At 44.4% G+C, this 20,902-nt stretch overlaps 1 protein-coding gene across 1 annotated transcript; it reads right to left on the bottom strand.

Annotated features, from left to right (window-relative positions):
• Nucleotides 1-1,673: 1,673 nt before the first annotated feature.
• Nucleotides 1,674-18,970, bottom strand: KCNK17 (potassium two pore domain channel subfamily K member 17). The gene is made up of 5 exons (XM_053459443.1): nt 18,590-18,970; nt 5,360-5,474; nt 3,394-3,560; nt 2,419-2,587; nt 1,674-2,068 (listed from the first exon to the last, which is right to left on the bottom strand). The coding sequence occupies exons 1-5, from the start codon at nt 18,803-18,805 to the stop codon at nt 1,776-1,778; spliced, it is 960 nt and encodes a 319-aa protein (XP_053315418.1). The 5' UTR covers nt 18,806-18,970; the 3' UTR covers nt 1,674-1,775.
• Between the last annotated feature and the right edge of the window lie 1,932 nt (nt 18,971-20,902).

Consider the following 20,902-nt stretch of genomic DNA (forward strand, 5'->3'; position numbering starts at 1 on the left):
TTAGTGACATAACGCTCGACGCAGCGGGGGCTGGGCACGGTATCTACAAATGCTTTCATTTTATTATGTTCCTATTAGAAAAATAAAGATTTATTAAGTGTTTTATTGACGTAGCCCTGAGCTGCCCTTAGTAGACTCAGATCCCAACGGCGGGGGGGGGGTCGCAGGGGGGGGGCGATGCAAACTTGTCCGAGGGAACCCTTCTGGGTCGATACATTTACCATTTACTTTGTGTCTTTTTTTTCAGTTCACACCACTAAAGCTGTTAAAGAGTTAAAATAAATATGCAGCTCACAGCGGAGTACTGGCAAGGGTGCCAGGGACTGTATTCCTCCGGGGTCTTTTTATGCCCCCTCTAGCTGAAGATTTGTTTTATGTTTTTATCTTGTGCAGTTCTACATATAACCCCCCAAGACGGAGACAACAGCAAGTGTGTTCAGACTCGATCCATTCTGTGCTCCTTTTATTTATTTTCTTTGCATTCCTTGAGTTTGGAGTAGGGGTGGAATAAGCCAAATGGCCGAGGAGTTGAAGCAATGAATACAACGGCCGAGCGTGGGGCAAACGCAGTTTAATGTTGATAAATATAAAGTAATGCACTTGGGAAGTAAAAACCCAGAGGCAAAATACAGCATTGGGGGCCCTGTAGGGTGACCCCGTCGGCCATGTTTTCCAGGACACATATTAGTTTTACGGATAGCTGATCAGTTTAGCTCAAATGCTGCCCTGCAGCATGGGGGATGTATAACTGACTAATTGGTTCCTTTCCATAGGTTTATGCATTCCACATAGTGCAGGGCCGGTCAGCAATATGTAAAAATGATCTGGGAAACATGGCCGATGCGGTCAGAGACAACAGAAGAGAGGGACTTGGGAGTAATTATTTCTGAGGAGGTGGTGGATAAGTGGAACAGCCTCCCAGCAGAGGCTATTCCAAAAAAATAAGATATATTAGTCGCAGTGATGGTTGACGGCCAAGGTGCGCCTTTAAGAAGTGGGGAGCGGGGATATGACAACAAATCGCGACATGCCATGTCTTCATGAAGTCTATTACTAAGTAACTAAAAAGAAAAGAAAGTTGAATAAAAAAACTTAAACTCAATAGAAAAAAATTCCCTTCTCGCATCAGAATAGTTTTTTCTAACTAACCATACCACCACATCCATATCCACCTGAAGAAGAGACCTCTGAGCTCCTGAAAGCTTCTGTAACTTTACGTATTTTCTGTATTGGCCTAATAGAAAAGTATCAACTTCAGATAAAGGCTCATTCTGCGCTCCGCAGCTGGAGAAGATACATTTGTGATTTCTTTCGTAGAGGACAATGTATCTTTCTTTCTGAAGTCACAGAATGCCGGAGAACGCGTTCAGTGCAAGAAAAAAAGAAAAAAAAAAACATCTTTATTAAAAAATAAAAAAGATAATAAATGAACGATACAGTCTGCAGTAAATCCTGTCTGGTTACCCGCGTCTTCACCCGGCCTCAGGCTTGGCCTCCTGTCTGAAGCCTACAAGGTTCCTCGCTGAAGAACCTTTAGAATCTTCTCCTTCCTTTCTCTCAATCTACAGAATTCCAAAGCTTTCCAACCAATTGACTTCTCTACGCGGAAAACGAGGATTCTCTTGGAGTTAATGATACGACTTCAAGGTCGCTCGATCTTATCGCTGCCGTCCTTTTTGTTCTTGAGATCTGGTTGACAGAAGACATCGTGTATGCGCAGTCTATCTCATTGAGCTCCCTCTCACGCTCCAGAGACTCTTTTTGGGGCAAGTTCTTCATTCTGAGGCCTCGGACTTGGTATCATTGGTGCCGGATGAGTCTGTGTCCTCCGCGTCTTCCTTGCCTTTAAGGACGGGCTGACCGTTCTCGTCGTGGGAAACGTCTATGAGTTCGCGGTCGGCCTTCTCCATCTCGGCCTTCTCCCTGGGACACCGGAATACCTCGCTGTGGTTCTCCAGTAGGTTTATACACAGATTAATGATCAGTGCCAGCCACGCCATGCCCAGGAGGATCCAAACCGACACCACGTTCCTGTACCAGCCGGGGTAAGTCTTGTCAGGTACTCTACCTGCAGAAGGAACAAAGACATTTATTAAACATGGTATCTCTCAGCCTTCCCCCGACTTTCCCTTTCCCAGTTATATACATCTTTGGAATAAAAAAAGTATCCAGAAGATCACCTCCACCCGGGATCAGATCCCAGCGAGAACTCATACAATATGCAGCTGCCCGATAACCCCATTTTATGGGACAAAAACTACAATCGGGGTAAAAACAGCGGAATATTTTTGAAAATGTATTTTTAATTAGATATTAGGAATAAAAAAAGAAATCGTTGGGGGCAACGGGCACATTGCTGTTTTTTTCACCCCTATAGATAAATTGTATTTTTTTTTCTACCTTTGCCCACGCACTCACCAATGACATAGTCTCCGAAGCCTATTGTGCTGAGGGTAATAAAAGAGTAGTAGAAACCTTCCTCGTACGTCCAGCCCTCAATGGCCCCGAAGAGTATTGGAGGAAGCAGGAAAAACAGCAGCAAACCGATCACAACGGCACAGAAATTTGTCGACATCTTGGTGATTTTCTAAAAAACAAACAAACAAAAAAACAGAATATTTCAGAGGATATCCAATTAGTGGGAAATACGCACAAAACGGAAGTTTACAAGTTTACAAAATAATATATGATGTCATTTTATGCTCACAGTGCGGGTCACACAGAAACAGAGAATTAGATCGGCCCCCATCCGGCCCACGTCTAGTCGCCCGTTTCTCCTGCTGTAAAGACTCAAAGACCTTAATCAGTCGTTGGTCTCGTCTTAGATTCAGGAGCCGTATGTCTATCCCATTCATGTTTAATACCCTCACTGTATTACCCTCTACCACCTCTGCTGGGAGGCTGTTCCACATATACACCACCCTCTCAGTAAAGTAAAACTTCCTTATATCACATATAAACCTCTGAGCCTCCAGTTTTCGATTATGCCCTAACATTTCTCCTCTGAAATCTGCATCATAAAGATATGATGATATGGGAGATATGCAGAAATCTCATGGATCCAAACTATTAATGAGAACAAATTTCTGTTTTAATTTAAATGCCTTCGCATTTTATTGCATGCACACACACAAAGCATTTTAAGCTTTAGGATTCGGCAAATGAGACATTTTTATTCCTCCTCTACTTCTTATCGCTTGTGCATGCGTGGCAGTGGATGCCAGCTTAACATGCAGATATTTCAGATGAGCTTCTGTTGAGGCAATAGACTCTAATGTGCATTTAGCTAGATAATGACGATACATTGTTCCTTTTATACAGTTCTTACAAACATTATAGGCAAGGAGCTTTCTAAAAATAGAAAATATATAATATAAAAGGAAACGCCGCTACCTGCCGGCGAACTTTTCTTCCAAATAATTCTCCGCACCGGTGAACAGCGGTGAGCATCCTCTGGCCGATCCGATTCAACAGGATGAGATTCAGCGGAATCCCAAACAGGGCGAAGAAGACGCAGAAGACCCGGCCGCCTACGGTGGTTGGGCTAATATTCCCGTAGCCTTTAAAGAAACGATCAAGCTGATAACTTTTGTTTTATATGTGAATTCATGAATGTTATATAGGCTGAATAACTCTCTAAGGTTTGAAGGGCACTTTAGACTGCAAGCTCTTCAGGGCAGGGACCTCTTTACCTAATGTATCTTAAGATGATATACAAATTGCAGTTGGAAATGTTTGTCTGTTCCCTAATTTAAACACTAGGGGGCAGCACCCCCCATACAACTTGTAATACTCAGTGTTACAATGTATTTACAGTATATAGAGAAGCGTTATATAGAAACCTAGACTTTGTGGCAGATAACCCTATGGCCCATATAGTTTGCCCGTTTATAAGTCCTACTGTCCGGCTTCACATCCAAACCAGGTTGTTGATGAGTCTTTAAAGCAGGAAAAATGACTAGATGGGCCAAATAGTATCTACCATCAAACTCTTTGCTTCTATTACCGCTGACGCAGATGCCAAGTATCAACCTCCAGCAGCTTCTCCTTGTAGACAAGTGCCAAGGAGTCCAACCCCTACTACCTCCAGTCAGCCGTCTAACTGCATAAATACACAAGAGCGGCCAGCTAATCCTTTGGGCAACAGAAATCAACAGGTGGCTAGGTCATTTTTCACTGGCCCCTTTTGTATGTTTTGCCATGTGATGTGTATAAAGCTGCCCTAAATAAATAAGTAGAGATTATTCACAAAGAACAGTGCAGATGGGGCAGTGGGCTCTGTTCTGCCATCAATGTTCTCTGAACTCCATACAGAATGTGCAGCACCTGTTACAGAGAAATGCTGCCACCTACTGGACATCAGAAATACTGCAACCTGAAATGTTTTTTTTCCAATTCCACCGATATTCTAGACACGCTCCAGCCATGGATCACCCATCATAAAAACAGCCCTATTGTTTTGGAGAATACCCATTTTACAGGCATTATACCTTAGCTTTTTAACACACTTAATGTAATGGGTGTAAGAGTGAGTAAGTGTGTTCAAGAAAAATGACTTCTGAGTCCCAAGAAGGAGAAAAAAACCTGAAATTAAAAATATTTTGCTATTTATGTTTTCTCTGAAAATTTTTGAATTTGAACTGCATTTGCTGCTATTAGCATTTTTACTCAGACTTCAAGAAACCCTTACAGAGAGGGCAGATGCGTGTGTGTGAGAGAAAGAGTGAGTGTGTGTTAGTGTATGGGGTTATTCTGTGAGAGTGAGTGTGTGTTAGTGTATGGGGTTATTCTGTGAGAGTGAGTGTGTGTTAGTGTATGGGGTTATTCTGTGAGAGTGAGTGTGTGTTAGTGTATGGGGTTATTCTGTGAGAGTGAGTGTGTGTTAGTGTATGGGGTTAGAGTGAGTATATGGTGTAATATGATGTGTGATAGTACTAGAATGAGTGTGTGTAAGTGCATGGTGTTAGCGTGTGTTAGTGTATGTGTTATTCTGTGAGAGTGAGTGTGTGTTAGTGTGCAGTGTGTTGGTGTTAGAACTATGTTCTAACACCAACCCTGGTGCCAGTAACCCTTGTCTCACCTCTAGTGTATAGAATGTCATATATTCTTATCTGAGACATTAAAGTCTTCAGACAGAAAGCAGTATTATTGTGTATAAGGAATTAACCCCTTCACGACAAAGCCTGTACATGTACGGGCTGACAATGCATTGCCCTTAAGGGGTTAATATGTAAATAAAGAGATACTGCAGACGCACACAAACTGTATACTAATAATATAACTAACAGTAATAATGACAGACAGGTAGGTAAAATGCAGAGCGTTACATCCTTCCTCCCCTCCCCCGAGCCGTACCTACCGATTGTTGTTATGGCCGTCACAGAGAAGAAGAAAGAACCCGCGAAACTCCAGGTCTCCAGGCTGGTATCGTTGGCCTGGATGCTGACCCCATTTTTGTAAGCTGTGATGATGCCCTTGAAGAAAGATGAAACAGATGAAATATTAATTCACATTTTAGAGCGCTGGCGACATCTGCAACACATTTACCGACCTCGTTACCAGTCAACAACGGGCACACGATGGAGACCCTTGCCAATCTCTGCTCCTGGAGAACTGGTTATCACACCGTTGGTGAGCTGCGGGGAATGAGGCATGTACTAAAAAAGCTTCTGCCAAAGAGACAGTCCCGACAAGAGACACGGGGATCGGTCGGAAGCGTTGAAGACTTCATATTCAAAATATGGATTCGCCTGCTTGAACACAGATAGGGCAATCTGTTTCAATCATTTTGAACAAAATTCCACCTGTGGTCAAGCAGGGATACCAACAAATCCTGATCTCTTTGAGACCCTCATGGCTAAATCGCTCGACCAATTGGTCAACACCCCTTGACATCAGATCTTCTACGACCGACAGGTGGCTCATCTTTACGGCTGGAGTGACCCCAAAACATCATGGGCTACATTGGCTTATGTTATTCACCTACGGGCACCCCTAGGTAACATCGCGTGACTTCTATAAGGGGCCGAGCTGGTTCCTCACGATCATCCATTCATTGATAGAGCATCAAAGGCTCAGTTAGAAAACATTGGGATTTGGGCTGACAAAGAACCACGAGGGCCGGGGGGGGGGGATTGGTTGGGTGGTCCGCCAGTGGTGTATCCAGGGATGTAAAACACTTTCAGTGACCCTTAGTACCTCCTGGTTTTAGTTCTCGTTTACAGCGATCGTAAATACATTTACTTTTATATTTTTCAGATTGAGTTTCTGTATTTATATTTATTATATATATTATATTTATTATATATTATATATAAACGTATAGATTGTGTATTTAAGACGACTAATTCTTGTTTTTTTTTTGTTTTTTTTAACATTGCTGCCCAAACTAATTGCATTTGGATTCCTACGAATTGCAATTTTACAGAATCTTGGTAAATTTGGAAACAAAGCCAGATTCCCCCCACGAGATTCGGCCGAAAATGAACCAAAAACCGAAATGGGCGGTTTGTCCCAGTTCTGAAGTAAAATGTAATTATTTCTGGGGCTGGTGGTTATTCCCAGTCCGGCCCTAGGCGCGGACTTTCATTTTTCTCCAAAGCCTACGGTCGTGATTCCAGGTAAAAACAAATAATCACTTCAGCCACAATGGCGGGTCTCACGTGCGGACCTCTCTTTAGTAATTACCCCTGAAGGGATGTTAATTACGTGTGTATTTCATGACGGGATAAAGCCTCCCGTTCCCGTGAATTTCATTTTTTCGGGCCACAAACGTAACTTTTATGAGTTTTTATGTAACAGCTGGGCTCGGAGGAACGGGTGCCCGACCAGTACCGGTGTTTGTTCTGTAATGTGTGCCATATTATACGAGGTTTTAACAAAGAAGGGTTAATTACAGTACAGTCACTCGGCATCAAATTAACTAAGGTGTCAAACTTTCATTGGGGGGAAAAAAATCATTTAAAAGCAATACCCACTGTACGGCGCTACGGAATATGATGGCGCTATATAAAACAATCAGTAATAATAATTATATTTCATACTACCCAAGCGTCCTTGTTTTGTTTGGCAAGTCACTCTCCCAAATCCACATGCTCCTTATTCCTCCCTTGATGCCCCCCCTCTGATGCCCCTCTCCCCCCCTGATGCCCCTCTTTTCTAGGAGGTCAGAATGTTTGCTGGGTATGAGGGGATCGCAGGGTTCTACAGCCCTAAAAGCCCCGATAATGTGTATAGAAACTGCAGGAAACGGCTTTATAAATTGAACGGGGTAAATAAACCCCATTATTCTTCCTCCCCACTTATATGTATCGATATATGAGCGGGAACCTGCTGTGTTTCACCCGGAGACTCTGGGGTGATGATAATAAGCCGTGGGGTGGAGCATTAACATGAAGGGGTGGAGCATAGCCAGGAAGAGGTGGGTTATTGAGGGTGACCTCAATAATATAGCCACACCTAGCTATAAAGTGGGCACCAAAATGTCCCCCCCAAGACACCATAACCATAGGCTCACCGCTGTCCAGGACAAATCCCAAATAGGACTGTTTATTGCCGTAAGCCCACCAATAGGGTTTTGGGCCCCCAGTTTTGACGCTTTAGGATTGACAGGGAGTCTCGATGTTTTAATCACCAGTCTCCCAAATAGAAAGGGTTAATTCCCTGCGTCCTGTCCCGGTAAACTGGATGCTGTGTTGCCCCTCCAGCGTGGATGCTGCTTAGTGAACATACCCCAGCGTGGGGGGGGGTCACAGTCCAGAATTACCGCTCCAAGTCTCCCGATAAGAATTGTCAGACAGCCAGAAAACATGTTTAACTCACATAGTTTACTTAATGGGGTCAGAAGTCCCCCGATCAGCAAAAAAAGAAATAAACAGTCATAAAAATGATAATTTGGACGATTTTACCTAAAGTCCCTTTATTCTCTTAAAGCAAAAAAACTTAAATGTCCAAGATATTATTATTATTTTGTTAGGTTTTAATGTTTTTGATTACTCTGACAGTAAAGGGGTTATTTTGGCCGCATCTAAGGTATCTACACGCTACTGAGTCCTGCACCAGTCGCGTTTCAAAGCATTACAGTGAGCAGCCAATCAGGAAAAACGTGTCAAAAACGTGTAAATGTCATTAGATTGATATCCTAGGGACTGTGGTTGCGAGGCTATGCAAAAGTTGAAACACGTCGGAACATTACCTTGGTTTCTATGGTGATTGCATCACTTCTAGCATTTTACGTCATTCCTGGATAGATCATTCCATACATGGAATTCCTCCATATTCTTTCTTTAAAATACCTTTTTTTTTATCTGGTTTTTTTTTTTTAGTTACATGTAGAATAAGGAACCACTTGTTACTTTGTTACTTTATAGTAAATTTACATGCGCGTGAACTCCAGCTACTGCCACTAGAGGGAGCTACATTTCATTTTTTTTTTTCATTTTTTTCTACATTAATTTACTTTTACAAAAATGAAAAAAGGAAATCATGTTATTAAATTATTTTTTTCCCAATAAACCTATACAACAGGCCTTGCAGAGGAGCTCTATATATTTATTAACTTCCGCTGTTCCGCTGTTAAGTTGCCTTTGGTGGAAACGAATGGGTTTGATCTGCCTCGGACAAGGAGGGGGGTGGTAGGCTCAGTCAGGGGGGCAGTAATTGCTCACCCAGGTTTTGTCGCCAACTGGCACGGCCCTTACCCCCGGAGGACACCTTGTGCCATTTATTGGCAGAAAAAGAAAGTACGGGAAGGCGCTGTGAAATGCCAATGCCCTGACCAGAAGTAATTCTTTAGTCGAGTGGGACTTTGCCTTATCCATTTTTACCATTTTGCCAAGAACATTTAATTGTCTCGTGACACAAAAACAAGCATTGATTCGTTATTGCCATAGAAACTGGGAGAGCTTCCCCAACCAAGAATGTCTATTAAAGTATTTTGTAAGCACTTCCTCAACCTAATAAACTTACTTTTAGGAGAAGCTGCAGCTCCAGAGAGACAGCGCAGACTCCCTCTGCGGTCCTGGTTTCACTCCGCTTATTGCGGTACCTGTCTTCAATGGGAGTGCTTTCACACGAGGGTCTTGTTAGACCACCCCTGGAAGTTTGGAGACAAAGCTGGGGCTAAATGATGGTAAATACAGCACATGGACACGGGCAGCAGGAAGGAGGGATTCTGCATGACGAAAACTCCATTCACGGCTGGAGCGTCCTTTAAAGACCCTACTGAGCTTTAATGATGTTTGTCTTGCGAAGGATGAGGCAAATTATCTGGCGTTACAGAGCATGAAGTGGCCTGAAGACGTAATGTAAATATTTGGCATCCTCTAGCAGGAAGGTCCTCCATCGTGTCATGTCTCCCCCATCGTGTCATGTCTCCCCCATCGTGTCATGTCTCCCCCATCGTGTCATGTCTCCCCCCATCGTGTCATGTCTCCCCCATCGTGTCATGTCTCCCCCATCGTGTCATGTCTCCCCCATCGTGTCATGTCTCCTCCATCGTGTCATGTCTCCCCCATCGTGTCATGTCTCCCCCGTCATGTCTCCCCCATCGTGTCATGTCTCCCCCGTCATGTCTCCGCCATCGTGTCATGTCTCCCCCATCGTGTCATGTCTCCCCCATCGTGTCATGTCTCCGCCATCGTGTCATGTCTCCCCCATCGTGTCATGTCTCCCCCATCGTGTCATGTCTCCCCCATCGTGTCATGTCTCCCCCCATCGTGTCATGTCTCCCCCATCGTGTCATGTCTCCCCCCCAGTCTTCAGCCAGATCTCCAGGTGAGAAATTCTAAAACAAGGAAGCGGCCCCAGGAAGAGCGGCTCACGGACGGAAACTCTTCACTCCAAGCGAAACGTTACGAGCTTCCTTGCATTGTTATGGTGGCTTAACCCATGGTGTCATTTCTCACATCTACGCAGGAACTAGAGGGAGCGAGTGGGGAACTCCAGAAGTAACGACCCCCAAACCATAGTCAACCGCAGCCAGGCGGCAGATCCGGGTCTCACCTACACACTGTACAAAAGTAGTAGCGCGGGACGGGGAGTTACTGAGGGTTCGGGGCAGAAGATACGCGGATAAATGAGGAATAAAGCGCACTTTGCCTGGTCCCGGCTTCCATCTTTGCTCTATTTAATGCCCCGGTCTCTTTTCTCCATCTCTCACACTTCTCACCTTTCTCCCTTTTGCAATTCTTCTCTTTTTTGTAGTACTTGATGCCCCCCCCCGGTCCATGGATTTTCCGTCCTTCTTATGGATAAAACCACCACAGAATTCTATCTTTCCTCCATTCTGACCCCATTTTCATGCTTCCGTTACCTTCGCTCTACCTTATCTTTGAGCTCCTTCACCTCCATTCCCCCCCCCCTTGTCATTACTTTGAGGTTCCTTCACCTCCATTCTGTCCTTCCACTTTGCCCTCTGCCTTTATCCTTCTCCCACCTCCATTCTGCCCCTTGCCTTTACCCATCTACCACTTTCATTCTGCCCTATCGTTGAGCTGCTTTTGATTATGCCCACCCCCCGCCCCTCCATTCTGCCTCTTGTCTTAGTCCGTCTGCCACCTTCATTCTGTCTCTTCTTCCAGTTCCATTCTGCCCCTCCATTCTGCCCCATCTTTATCCCTCTGACAAATCTTGGAGCCCCTTCCACCACCATTGTTCCCCCTGTCATTAATGTTCATTCACTCTGCCCCCTCTAATCTTTCTCCCACCTCCACTTTGCCCCACGTCCTTATCTGTCTCCCCTTCTTTTCTGCCCCTGCAGGTATATTTTACTCAACCCTACCATCAGGCCCGGTTTTAACCCATTAATCTCTTACAATTAAGACACAGGTAAGTCCGTATTCCTTTAACCTCCACTACGCCCCCCCCCCATTGGGGGTCCGATGATAAATTGTAGCTTATTTCATTTACCCCTTACTATAAATAATAGAAAATAAATGATATCATTGTTACTTTCTTTGAGTTGCTATGGAAACCGGGTCTCAGAAGTTACATAGTTACTTATTAGAATCTTTATCACTATAATAAACATTTATATCTAATAAGATTATACGGGAAACGACGGCTGGATTTCCTTAAACTTGTTTATCGAGCGGCGCAGAAAATCTTTTTATATTAAAGGAATCTGAAACCGCGTCAAACGGGGCGAGATCCGCGCTGCACCTTAACCCCGTTACTCATTTACCAGGAAATGTTATTAGGGGCAAAAAAAAACCAACAAAAACATAAGAGAGAGAGAGAGAGGGTTCCGCGGTCAAAAGACTTCTGGCCGGATTCCACCCGCGGTGGTTCATTCATTGTTATGAATCGCTGTCAATAAGGCTTTGTATCGGAATTCTGCCCGGTATTAGCCTCTACCACTTCTGCTGGGAGACCGTTCCACTCATCTACCACCCTATCGGAAAAGTTTTGTCGGTTCTGATATATTTTTAACGTTTACTGTCAACCTGCCTGCTACGGAATCCATTGCTCTTGCGGTACCCGTGCCCCGCTTCTCAATAGCTTGCCTGCTTACGCCGAAGGCAAACATTTTCCCGAGTCCTCCACCGGTCATAGAATAAATGACGTTTAAAAATAAAGCCAACTGCGAAAGGTCAGGGGAATATTTTGAAGCGGGATAGTGACGTAAGACAGGCTGTAAGTGAAAGGGTTAATTAACCCCTCCTCTGCTAGGGGCCAGCGGCACATGCCATTGCGGTGAGGGCTGAGAGGGAAGGGCCGGGTGGAGAGGCGACGATTCCCTGAAATATTTGAATGCTGGAGCTGTGGGCGCAGCCCTTTGTCAGACGCGTCTCCCTAACCAAACACCGGCTGATTCTGTACACAGAAACTCCGCGGCCCTTTATTAAAAGAACACGCATCGCGTGACTCGCTACCCCCGCACGACAAATCCCTAAACGGCGACACAAAGTAACGCGACATTCGGCTGCCGACGGAGCGAAGCGCTGGGCGCGGGAAAAAGGCTGCGTCGGAAGCGATAAAAAGATGCGGTTTGATAGATTGTAAGCTCCTCTGAGCAGGGCTCTCACCTTTTATTTGTTTGTGATGCACTCCTTGTTATGTCCAGATTAACCATTTGTATGCATTATATCTGACATTATATCACTCTTTAGACGTCTAAACCAAATATTGACATTTATATATGTATATATAAAACATTAAATATTACTATTATTATACTACTAATAATATTAATAAAAATAATAATATTAATAATAATAACAATAATAATAATAATAACAATAATAATGATAAAAATAATAATAATAATAACAACAATAATAATGCTAAAAATAATAATAATAATAATAATGATAAAAATAATAATAATAACAATAATAATGCTAAAAATAATAATAATAATAATAAAATAATAATAATAACAATAATAATGCTAAAAATAATAATAATAATAAAAATAATAATGATAAAAATAATAATAATAATATAGACCTTCCCACTTTAATAAAACAAAATATAACACAGATTGGCATATTATATATATAAAACATTAAACATTATTATTATACTTCCACTACTGCTGCTAATAATAATAATTATAATCCAATAACAAGAAATGGATATTATTACTATTAATTGAAAGTGGATAGAACGTGTCCCCATTAGCGATGTCACTTTTGATTTCTGAAAGTACTCGTAATTAATCGTAAGTGAATCTCAAGCTGATAGCGGAGAAGGTGGGCGAGCGGAGTCTGCGCGGGGAGATGAGACAGAGGATCTCTTATCTGATTAGGAAACGCTTCTAACAGGAGCCGGCTACTCGTCTTACAGACCCGGCTTCTTGGAAAAAGAAAGTCAAGAATTCGAACATTGTTCCAGATCCTCGATTTTCTGCCCAGATTCCTGCTGCCTGGGAAAGACGGGAATGCGAATGGGGGGGGGGGGGCTTCTGCTGAATCCTTCCAATCATTTACAACGGGGACCACATCAAAAATTCAAAGGAACCTCTGAGCTTTGCATTAAAGTGTATACAATGCCTGGAGTGTGCCTTTAAAATAATGGGGAGGAAAAAAAAACGTGCAAATCATGTCACTCACAACACACACGTTATGGCTCCTGAATCTAAGACGAGACCAACGACTGATTAAGGTTTGAGTCGTTACAGCAGGAGAAACGGGCGACTAGACGGGGGCCGAATGGGGCCGATCTGCCGGCAGGTTCTTGGTGGCGATGTTTGTTTTGGCCGAGCTTTGCCCGTTTAGCGCCAAACAGCTGTCAGGAAGCTGGGGACGGGTACTATTTGTTTTGGTTCATTGAGGCCAATTAGAGAAAAGCCATTTAATTAAAGACAATAAAAGAAATAAACAAATGCTCCGTGTTGTCTGTTTTAATAAAACGAATCCATATATAAGATCAGGATCGCCGGGAGGGAATCGGCCCCATGTAATAATTCTAATAATGATAACATCAAATAATATCTCACTTCTGACTTTTTGAGTGTAGGGACTGTAAGAAGTGCTGCGGGGATTGTGGGAGCTTTATACATACAAGATATTATTATTAATAATAATAACAATAACAAGAAACTTTCATATTCTTATTTGGTTTTCCTTTTTAAAACTTGAATTCTTCATCTTTAACAAATTAGTGCAGAAAACAGGAAATCTGCTCTGGTGCCCAAAGAGCCCGAAGCAGAAGAAGCTCCGAATAATATTAATTATATTCACTTAATTCATGAGAAAAAGGAATAAAACGCTGGATGTAAGAATTTTCCAGAACTGTAACTTTTTGTTGCAGATCTCATTCTGGGGGCAGAAACAGCCGAGGGGCATCAAGATCAGGTGGGGCCCTGGAGCGAGACTGCTAGAATATAACTCAATATACCCCACAGAGCTGGTGCTTTAACCAGCCCTTGGGTGCGCAGCAGGGCAACAACATTGTGATGGGAGTGATAAAGGGCCGTTGGAACCCAGGAGTGATGGGAGTGATAAAGGGCCGTTGGAACCCAGGAGTGATGGGAGTGATAAAGGGCCGTTGGAACCCAGGAGTGATGGGAGTGATAAAGAGCCATTGGAACACAGGAGTGACGGGAGTGATAAAGGGCCATTGGAACATAGGAGTGATGGGAGTGATAAAGGGCCATTGGAACACAGGAGTGATGGGAGTGATAAAGGGCCGTTGGAACACAGGAGTGATGGGAGTGATAAAAGCCATTGGAACCCAGGAGTGATGGGAGTGATAAAGGGCCATTGGAACACAGGAGTGATGGGAGTGATAAAGGGCCATTGGAACACAGGAGTGATGGGAGTGATAAAGGGCCATTGGAACACAGGAGTGATGAGAGTGATAAAGGGCTATTGGAACACAGGAGTGATGGGAGTGATAAAGGGCTATTGGAATACAGGAGTGATGGGAGTGACAAAGGGCCATTGGAACACAGGAGTGATGGGAGTGATAAAGGGCCATTGGAACACAGGAGTGATGGGAGTGATAAAAGGCCATTGGAACACAGGAGTGATGGGAGTGATAAAGGGCCATTGGAACACAGGAGTGATGGGAGTGATAAAGGGCCATTGGAACCCAGGAGTGACGGGAGTGATAAAGGGCCATTGGAGCACAGGAGTGATGGGAGTGATAAAGGGCCATTGGAACACAGGAGTGATGGGAGTGATAAAGGGCCATTGGAACACAGGAGTGATGGGAGTGATAAAGGGCCATTGGAACACAGGAGTGATGGGAGTGATAAAGGGCCATTGGAACACAGGAGTGATGGGAGTGATAAAGGGCCATTGGAACACAGGAGTGATGGGAGTGATAATGGGCCTCTGTACGCCTATGAAGAGATTCCATTAAAAATCAGCCATTTCCAGCTAATAGTCATTTGCAACATTAACCCCGTCTGCGCTGGATTTCTGATCCATTTTATGTAATTTTAATTGACAGAATGTGCTTTTCTTTCAAAAACAAGGAGATTTCTAAGTGACCCCAAACTTCTGAACGGTCGTGTCTGGAGTATTATATCCATGAATCGCAGCAGAGTATTTCTGCTCCGGGGGGGCTCCAGGAAAAGGGACCCCATGGACTGAACGGACGGCCCAAACTAATCCCCAAATCAAAGGCGCCCTGGGTCCCCCTCATTAGGAACCACGTTTGTACCTGAGAGAGCGAGAGAGAGAGAGAGAGAGTGTATGCATAGAGGCTTGATTGTCCCACTGAGACCACACCCATGTTCAGGCCACACCCCCTGCCCCATAATTATAAACTTTGACCTCTTTTGCACCGTGTTGGCCCCCCCGGTCTGGCCCCCCAATTAGCCCTGGAATGCTATGTTCCTGCTGGCAAACATATACACGGCACAGTAGTACACTGGGCCCCTTGCCAGCAGGGGCTGATGCCCCATTTGACCCACCCCGGTGCATGCAGCACCCCGCGAGTTCTAGGCTTTAAGCAGCCGGACCTGTTTGGTGAGTCTCCGTTCCCCGGAGCGGCTGCTCTCTTATTCCGAGAAGTCGGGTATAATAAAGGATTATTTTACTGCTTTATTGCCCCGCCGCACATAATCCCCGGCGAGGTCCTTGACCAGATGGATTTTGAGGAATGGAGAGCCGGAAGCTAATAAAACTTCCAGAAAACGAAGACCCCGCGGCCTCTGACCTCGGCCGGCCCTCGCTCGCTAAAGCAACGCACCCTACCAGCTTACTTTGGAGGAATGGGGGGCAATTAAATATATAAAGGGTTAATAAAGGACAGGAGGAAATTTATTTCAAAAGAAGGAGAAAAGTTACAAGAGACCCGAATCTAACACTAGAGAGTCAGAGACTGAGATGGAAAGGAGTGTGATAGGTAAATGGAACAGCCTCCCAGCAGAGGTGGTAGAGGGTAATACAGTGAGGGATTAAACATGCATGGGATAGACATACGGCTCCTGAATCTAAGACGAGACCAACGACTGATTAAGGTTTGAGTCTTTACAGCAGGGGAAACGGGCGACTAGACGGGGGCCGGATGGGGGCCGATCAGCCGGTGGGTTCTGGGTTATGTTTTTAGTGCATTATGTGATAACGTGGCGTGTGGGATATAAATTCTCAGAGCTAAAAGCAGAAGATTTCACACAAAAGTAACGATTCTCAGGGTTTTTGTTCTCGCGAATCGAGGTGACGGCGCGGCAGCAAACCAGACGGGACTTTCCAGGAACCGCTTCACACTTCTACAAATCAACGCCCCCCCCCCGAAAGAAACTCACCGACCCCTAAAATAACGGGGTCCTCTCTGATTTATCTATACATTATACAGGGGCCGGTCACTGATTTATCTATACATTATACAGGGGCCGGTCACTGATTTATCTATACATTATACATTATACAGGGGCCGGTCACTGATTTATCTATACATTATACAGGGGCCGGTCACTGATTTATCTATACATTATACAGGGGCCGGTCACTGATTTATCTATACATTATACAGGGGCCGGTCACTGATTTATCTATACATTATACAGGGGCCGGTCACTGATTTATCTATACATTATACAGGCAGCCGGCTCACTGATTTATCTATACATTATACAGGGGGCCGGTCACTGATTTATCTATACATTATACAGGGGCCGGTCACTGATTTATCTATACAATATACAGGGGGCCGGCTTACTGATTTATCTATACATTATACAGGGGGCCGGTCACTGATTTATCTATACATTATACAGGGCCGGTCACTGATTTATCTATACATTATACAGGGCCGGTCACTGATTTATCTATACATTATACAGGGGCCGGTCACTGATTTATCTATACATTATACAGGGGCCGGTCACTGATTTATCTATACATTATACAGGGGCCGGCCACTGATTTAACTATACATTATACAGGGAGCCGTCCACTGATTTATCTATACATTATACAGGGGCCGGTCACTGATTTATCTATACATTATACAGGGGGCCGGTCACTGATTTATCTATACATTATACAGGGGGCCGGTCACTGATTTATCTATACATTATACAGGGGGGCCGGTCACTGATTTATCTATACATTATACAGGGGGGCCGGTCACTGATTTATCTATACATTATACAGGGGGCCGGTCACTGATTTATCTATACATTATACAGGGGCCGGGGCGCTGATTTATCTATACATTATACAGGGGGCCGGTCACTGATTTATCTATACATTATACAGGGGGCCGGTCACTGATTTATCTATACATTATACAGGGGCCGGTCGCTGATTTATCTATACATTATACAGGGGGCCGGTCACTGATTTATCTATACATTATACAGGGGCCGGTCACTGATTTATCTATACATTATACAGGGGGCCGGTCACTGATTTATCTATACATTATACAGGGCCGGTCACTGATTTATCTATACATTATACAGGGCCGGTCACTGATTTATCTATACATTATACAGGGGCCGGTCACTGATTTATCTATACATTATACAGGGGCCGGTCACTGATTTATCTATACATTATACAGGGGCCGGCCACTGATTTAACTATACATTATACAGGGAGCCGTCCACTGATTTATCTATACATTATACAGGGGCCGGTCACTGATTTATCTATACATTATACAGGGGGCCGGTCACTGATTTATCTATACATTATACAGGGGGCCGGTCACTGATTTATCTATACATTATACAGGGGGCCGGTCACTGATTTATCTATACATTATACAGGGGGGCCGGTCACTGATTTATCTATACATTATACAGGGGGCCGGTCACTGATTTATCTATACATTATACAGGGGCCGGGGCGCTGATTTATCTATACATTATACAGGGGGCCGGTCACTGATTTATCTATACATTATACAGGGGGCCGGTCACTGATTTATCTATACATTATACAGGGGCCGGTCGCTGATTTATCTATACATTATACAGGGGGCCGGTCACTGATTTATCTATACATTATACAGGGGCCGGTCACTGATTTATCTATACATTATACAGGGGGCCGGTCACTGATTTATCTATACATTATACAGGGGCCGGTCACTGATTTATCTATACATTATACAGGGGGCCGGTCACTGATTTATCTATACATTATACAGGGGCCGGTCACTGATTTATCTATACATTATACAGGGGGCCGGTCACTGATTTATCTATACATTATACAGGGGCCGGTCACTGATTTATCTATACATTATACAGGGGCCGGTCACTGATTTATCTATACATTATACAGGGGGCCGGTCACTGATTTATCTATACATTATACAGGGTCAGCCCTCAGGTCCACCCTGCACAATGCACAGTAAAGTTAAAGACATGAGATGATAAGCAAATAAAATAAGTGATAACCTGCAAAAAAAATTAATCCTGAAATAACCCGGGCGCCTTTAAGAAAAACTAAAACCGGCCAGTTTTGGGGATGTTGTCTTTTTAAAGCTCTCTGGCCAACCATCCACCGCTAGTAGACTGTAAGCTCTTGGGAACAGCGCTGTTGGTTACCATACAGTTTGCATCTCAGTACTTTGGCAACATAAATCCTCCAGGACACCATTTCCCATCCCCCACTGTGCCCCCAGGGCAATTATTCTGTGCCCCCCCATAAAGGTGGGGTAATCTATGGGGGTCTCTTACCCTGATCAGCTGCTCCAGGGTCTCATTGTCCATGCAGGTGTGGTTCTTCAGGAGCTGCCACTTCTCCTGCTGGAAGCTGAGGGACAGGTCCACCTCCGCCTTACTCTCCAGAGCCCAGAAGATTGTGGCCCCCAGCAGGAGGTAGCAGAAATAAAGAATCAGCAAGATGAGGGTAACTGGCACCTCACAGCCCCTGGGTGGGGGGCAGCAAGGCATTGTGGACCTTCTGGCACCAGGAATGAAGCTGGGGCTGCAAGAGGAGGTGGGGGGGCTGTCATCACAGGAGAGAAACAGGACTGGCTGCAGGACACAGGGGCTGGTGAGTGACAGAGAGAAGCAGGACTGACACACTGGAGTTGGGGAGGTTGTGTGGAACAGATCTCAAGAATCTGGGCGGAGCTTCAAGCAGGAGGAGAGAGAGAGAGAGAGACAGAAAGAGAGAGACAGAGAGAGACAGAGAGAGAGAATGAGAGAGAGAGAGACAGAGAGAGAGAATGAGCAAGAGAGAGAGAGACAGAGAGAGACAGAGAGAGAGAGAAAGAGAGAGAGAGAGCGAGAAAGACAGAGAGAGAGAGAGAGGAGAGAGAATCCAGAAACTGGGAGAGAGAGGAGAAATACATGAAAGAAATTTAGGTGGGTGAGGAAAGGGATGCTGTTGAGATGGTTAGAACCTGGAGTATTACCGTATTTGCTCGATTATAAGACAAGCTTTTAATAACGTCAAATAGAGCTCTGACTACAAGACTAAGATCCAGATCCCCCGCAGCGCTGCAGGGACCCGGATCCACCTCTCTGGCAGCCGGAGGAGGTCTGTGCGATGCAGACAACCTCCGCTGCTGCCGGGGCTTCTATGACGGAGCACCGGCATCACGTGACTTTCCGGTGCTCATTCATAGAAGACCTGGTGGAACTAACAAAAAAACTAAGAACTAACTGAAAAAAAAAAAAGCCCCCCCAACAAAATAATAATTATAATATATATATATAATATTTTTATGAGCAAGTCCTAAAATTAGCGATTTATCTTAAAGCAATTCTCGCGTGGAAAGAGTTAAAATACCGGCATGTTAAATACACATGGGGTGGCTACTTTTGATGGGGTAAACATTAAGCGGTGTAACGAAACCATTCGGGGTGTAACACGGAAATAGTGCGGGGGGGGTACGTCTGCTGGTGTCAGAGGGGAAAAGAGGTAAGCTTCATCTCCTGCCCCCAATTTAACCCTTACAACTGCAACAACGTTACCGCTACCCACCAATGACAGGAGAGCTGTGGACGCGCCAGCGCTCATCACCCCCTTCCTATTGGTCCAGGGGGCCCCTTTATTACATGCATGTTTCTAATTCTGAAATCTAATAAACATTGAATAAAAAAAAGAATCTCTTTAGTTTTTGTAGACTTTTTAGAAGTCAGATATATATATCGTAAATCAGATGAGACGATCCAAATAATGACATCTAAAGAAAGCCCTTCTTGTCCTGCAAAAACCAACATCCCGTATAACTTGTGTTCAGTAAGCGGGAAAGAAGAAAAATGTCACAACGGTCGCTGTCAGGAAGGGGTTAAAGGGGCTCTGACAGACTGAGACAAACCGATCCCTTAGGTGGACAGAGCTCGGCTCGCAAGCTGACAGTCTAGCCAGAGAGAGACAGACGGCCGGACACGGGACAGGCAGCGCCGGACAAAAACGTTTTCAGACTGGACGCTATCATCCTGTCAGGACCTGCTTTTGTGTCACACGGCGTTTAAGTGTTCCCGGCAAAAACAAAAATACGAATAAAGCGAAGTAATTCTGGGGAAGGTTTGGGATTCCGCGATTCGGTTCTAAAAGTGTCAAATTGGTGGAGCAGGTGGAACGGCAGCTTTAATACAGTATGCTGGGTGTTTTCTCTTCCATTTCCTCGACTTTGTTTATTCCGGAAAATTCTCCCCTTTTATGATTTATCACTTCCCAAAATATTTCATACTGAAGGAGTTAACCCCTTCTCTGCCAAAGAACAACAGCACATGCCTCTGCATCGAGAGTTCACAGGGAAGGGCTGGGTGGATTTGTGTCGCTGTCAGAGTAGTAGGTACCGTGATGGAGTGTCTGGCTTTGTGTGTTGTCACCTGTCGCTGTTTCCAGGAACCCCTATCACCCCCCCCCGTCAGTGACGCGCGACTCCTTCACACAAAGACGCAGCTATTTCTGCAAATTTACCTTATTCTAAGAATATGCAACAGTAATAACCCCCACCACTGTATACAGTAATATAACCCCCCAGCGCTGTATACAGTAATATAACCCCCAGCGCTGTATACAGTAATATAACC

This window comes from Spea bombifrons, chromosome 3, assembly GCF_027358695.1.
Source record: "Spea bombifrons isolate aSpeBom1 chromosome 3, aSpeBom1.2.pri, whole genome shotgun sequence".
NCBI classification, from domain to species: Eukaryota; Metazoa; Chordata; class Amphibia; order Anura; family Pelobatidae; genus Spea; species Spea bombifrons.